At 37.4% G+C, this 5258-nt stretch overlaps 1 protein-coding gene across 1 annotated transcript; it reads left to right on the forward strand.

Annotated features, from left to right (window-relative positions):
• Positions 1-3118: 3118 nt before the first annotated feature.
• LOC122082275 (UDP-glycosyltransferase 92A1-like) lies at positions 3119-3895 on the forward strand. The gene has a single exon (XM_042649737.1). It carries the CDS (start codon positions 3119-3121, stop codon positions 3893-3895), a length of 777 nt encoding a protein of 258 aa, XP_042505671.1.
• Positions 3896-5258: the final 1363 nt, after the last annotated feature.

Below are 5258 nucleotides of genomic sequence, written 5' to 3' on the forward strand. Positions count from 1 at the left end.
AAGAAATAATCAACTTGAGAGTTCATAGTTTTTTTTTCTTTTCAGGAAAACAAATACGCAACGGGCTCGTTAGCTAACTTTGCATGTGAATTTATTATAAATTCGATTTTTCATAGTGATGATTCTCGGTCAACTGAGATTAGTTATATCATTCATGAAGATAAAACAGAATTACCTATCTTTAGAATGTAATTCTTCCTCTTTGATTTTTTTTTCTTTTGAGTTTTAGGAGTGAGAGTGATTTGTATCTCTTGGGTCATGGGTTAAGCGGGATATGTCTCCCTTTATTTTTATTATTTTTTTCTCTTATTTAATAAAATTCTAAGGGTTTCCCCAATCCCAAATAATATTCAGATTAAAAAAAAATATATATCGATATTGAATTGATCCGTACCGGTTTTGCATATTCTTGATCCCATTAATGTTTTCACGGATCGGTTTTAGTATCGGTTGGTAACGCAAGTATCGCCCGTGCAACCACCGATCCTTGAAATGGTTTTAAATTAATCATTTTTGTCACCCACACCACATGTCAATCACGTTGATGTTGAGAGACATAAAGTTATATAAAATATTGGTTATATATATATATATATATAACCTTTGGTAATTTATTTTATCCATTGGTTAGGGAAATTTTGTGTCCATTTCATTATTTCGGCTTAATCAAAATAAATTTTTTGAGCACAACAAATTTTTTGATGTGGGAATGATATCAGAGGGGTTTGTGGTCATTGAGAAAATTTCATTCTGGTCGCATTTAGTATCATCCTTAGAAGGGAAAGAACTAATAAAATCTCGTAATTTACGATCAATTCATTCAATATTTTCTTTTTTAGATGACAAATTATGGGTTCAGGGTTATTTAATATTAATGTTACCTTCATCAATGGGAAAACATCCTCGGAAAGCGATCTATGGTGAGGTATAGTGAAGCACTTGTTGGTGGCACATGGTCAAAAGTCCATCTATGACTGAGACGCCTCGCACAAATTGAGCGCTTGTCTCGATCCATATAAGCTGGATAACTTGGAAAATCCGATATGATTCCTTAAAAGCTAGGGGTATACCTTTCTTCATCATGTTCTCATTTCCATCCAAATCGACTATGGAAATCTACCAAGCCATCCAAGTAGTAGGAGCTTCATCGTGGTTCGAACTTTCTACCCAAATCGACTATCAAGTAGCAAAAGCTTCACTGTATTCTCCTTTCTATCCAGAATCCATTAAAGAAAGAAAAAAAAAAAAGCACACTATTTAAGGATTTCTATTTAGATGATCGATGTTGTTTGTTTCATGGAACATTTATCTTGATGTTGTACTAGTACCTAAGTCGATCAGTAATTTTGGATCTGAAAGAATAAATACTAAATACAGATATATCAAAGTGTTTGAATTATTTTATTACTTGATAATGATTGTGTCATTAATCTGGCATTGGGCATTCTTGCTCTTTCTACTACACAGGATTTAAAACCATCCAAAGAAAAGAAACAAAAGCCTCTGATAATGAAAAGAATGAAATTGTTTACAAAGTATCCATCCACAAGAAGAAAGACTCTGTCGATACTGAAACAAAAAAATGAGTTTATAACAAAGCTCTTCAGGGCAGTTATTGCAAATTCTTCTAGTATGTGATAGTGCTGCAGTCTTCTTCCCCAGAATCCCTTCAGGGTAAACATATTTGCACTCAAGGTCCATATGAGAACTTGATTTGAGACTCTTGAATAACATGCAGTTTGCAATGATGTCCAGGACAATGAAGAGGGAGTAAAAATATGCAATGAAAATCACCTCCAAGGGTATGGTGGGACCGAGGGACTGAGCCTATCAGAATGATTATACACTTACAATTCGGTACTGAAACAAAGCTTCCACAAGGGCTAGTCTTAGATTGACAGGGATATTGGGTGAAGAGAAGTCAAAAGCATCAAGAATATTGAAGTCAAGGAAGAGCAAAGAGAGAATGCAACAGAGGGAGACTACGGCTTGCTTTCGTGTGACCAGAAGAGCGAAAGAGGGAGGAGAAGAAGAAGAAAGTGAAGTATTTAGGTTTTTTACTGTTTTGGTCGATCCGGCCCGGTGGAGTTTTCAAAACCAAAATTTAGACCGTTTCCTTGGTCTTGTATTATCTACTATACACGTGGCGTCGGCTACTTGTCAAAATCCTAGGCAGCCGTCACCAGGGTCCGCCAACAAATGACGCAGCAGAGGATCTCGATCCCTCAGTTAATGCCTTACCGGTATGGTCCCCCAGTGCTACCTCGGCTGCTTCAACAAGACCTTGAGAATCTCCTACCCCTACTGTTAACCTATGAGGAGCTGCAACTTTGTGAATCCCTCAAACATATCCCAGCTTTTATCACAAAAACATGAAAAATCCTAATGATAACATAAAAGAAAATATATTTACATTGGAAAAATGTTTTCTATCAATCTATGGCGGTAAGAAAATATATTCTTACGCATGCGAAATGGCCAATTGGTGCGAAGAAAAAAAATATTTACAAAAGAGTTACTTTCTTTCATGGGAGTGGTCTGTCATTTTCTCCCTCATGTGTCTGGATTCTATTAAGGGTGTCAATCGATTTGGTTCCGACTATTTGATTTGATTTTGATTGGATTCAAGTGACTAATAAGGTGAATCAAAACCGAATCAAAAATAGACTTGGTTCAAAAAATTGATACTCAAACCAACTTTAAATGATTCGATTCAGTTCCAAATCATATTCGGTTTTAAAATTGGTTCGAACTCAATTTAGTAAGACAATTGCTATTCTTAGTTGAGGGATTTTAAAATTTAAACCAAACAACATTAAAATGTTTAAACTGATATCATAATTCATGTGTCATGTCAATGGACATCTAATTTTTTTTTTATGAGGAAATTATACTCCCCTCCCCTATATGTTTGAAGTATTACACTTAAACCCCCTGCGAAGTTTGAAATTACAACCGCACCCTATGTTGTTAGCTCTGTTAGAATCAAGTGTTAAATGTCCTTTTTACCTCCATCCCCTTTATCTAAAACATAAGTCTTTCAAAGGTCCTAAGAAAAAGACCGCTGCAAAACTCCATCTTCGTTCCCAGGGGTGGTTGGCGAGTCTTTCAATGAACCATGGGTAGGGAGTGCATTACATGCCATTTTGTTATGAATCTGGAGCCCCAAGCTTATTGTATGCCATTTGTTATAAAACTGGAGCCTCCTCTTTCTTGCCCGAATTCCGTCGTAGCAAGTCCTTTTTCCGTCAAAAAAGGTGAGGGCTTCTTTGGTGTGTTTGAGCCTCAGCGCAAGTCTTGTGACGTTCGGGATCGGAGCACTCTCTGGTCCCTCTTCAACCTAGACGACAAAAGGAATGCTGACAACAATCACAACAATAAGAAGGAAGCCTTGGCATGGGGAGAGGTTGAGGTCAAGACCTGGAACGTTAATAACATTAATGACGCAAATGGTACCAATCCATGGTTTGTATTCATCCAGGGTCAACTTCGATTGTGGTTTTCCTCTGATGGGCTCTTATTCAATGCAGTGGAGGGCTTAAATAAGACTGGTTTAAGCTATATCAGGAGGAAGAAAACCGGAATCCCTGTTTTGGCAATCGGCCCAACTTGTTCATTGTTAATAGAGAAACTAGGAAACGATTGCAATCGTTGCATCGATTGGCTGAATTCCTGTCCCCAAGACTCTGTTTTGTATATTTCTTTTGGGTCTCAGAACACAATCTCTTCTACCCAAATGATGGAATTGGTAAAAGCATTGGAAGCGAGTAGCAAGAATTTCATCTGGGTTGTGAGGCCTCCAGTAGAATTTGACATAAATTCAGAGTTCTATTATTGTCTAAGGGCTTCTGTAACCTTTAAAAGATGTTTGCCACCACCTAACAGGATCAACTAACCTCATCTTCTTATTTCTGTAAGATATTGAAAGCAAATTTTTTGAAGCTCTATATAGTATCACAAAGTTGGAAGAAGATATGAAAACCATTACTTCATCAGTTCCTAGAAAAACCAAAATATAAAACTTGGTTAGAAAATCAGAAGAGGAGATGTCAAACTTTGAAGCTTTGAATTAAAGCATCGTCATTCTACTGAAAGTTCACAAAGAAATAGTTGATCTCTTCACTTATATGACTTCCATCTTACCTATAATTTTGTCCAACGTTACTCTTTATTTCTACCTCTATTTATATCACCTAAGTCATTAGGAATTCAAAGGTCAGTTTGTAGGAAAAATGGGATGCACCAATTCTGCAATCCTACTGAGTAGTGAGTTCGAGTGTAAACTTGAACAAAATCCCATGGTGCTTGTTTGCTTTTGATTTATTGTTACAATGGTGCATGAATAATTGCTCATATTCCATGGAACCCATAAAAGGGTTGTAAACACAGTGCAAGTCTCACTATTGCAGGGTTCCATGACGGGAGATTGAAAATGAAAACAGTCCTAACCTTTGGCATAGTTTGCACAAAATTTCCCACTTTCCAGATTAGAAAACCAAGTCTTCAAATAGGCAGCTCGAGCATTTTACCATGTCACCAAGTGACAGCTCCATTTAGGCAACCCAACCTACAGAATCCAATCCTTCTGCAGATGCAAGTGGCACAGAGAGAACTAAGCCTACTGTAAACCTTCAATGGGGCTTAAGAATCAGACTTATGAAAAAATCAGTCTGACTAATGCAACTTATTGCATTGTTTTGAATTCATTATATATTTTGACTCATTTGACAATTTAAAAGTTCACAGAATTGACACCCACTGGTTTGGAAGGGTTTATCATTTACTCTTTTTACTGGTTATATTTTGTTCTTAATGGGAGTTAAATCCAGCCAAGAATAGCCATCCAAAAGCTGATGGCACTAGAGGATTTGAGGATTGGATTATAGAGTAAAACAGAGGATTATTGGTGAGCAAATGGGCACCACAGGTGGAAAGAAACAATCTCAATGCCTCTGCAACAACCTAGGAGGGGAATGCTTTACCCAATTCTATCTCAAGGAACATTAGCGGCTCCACTCCATTGGCCACAAGGTCTAAAAAGGGTTGGAGGACCCATCTTCGAGTCTAGGGAAGAGGAAGAAGAAGAAGAGAATGACGAGGAGATTAGGGTTTCCGAGGAGCCTACGGTCTCGAGAAAAAGACCGTTGCGAAACAATCGCCTGAGGGAGTATTAGAGAGGCACACCAATTTGTAGAACCCTAAAATCCCTAAATCTCAAGTTCGGAAACCCTAAATCCTAATCGATTAATGGTTTCCTT

This window comes from Macadamia integrifolia, chromosome 6 (assembly GCF_013358625.1).
Source record: "Macadamia integrifolia cultivar HAES 741 chromosome 6, SCU_Mint_v3, whole genome shotgun sequence".
Lineage (NCBI taxonomy): Eukaryota > Viridiplantae > Streptophyta > Magnoliopsida > Proteales > Proteaceae > Macadamia > Macadamia integrifolia.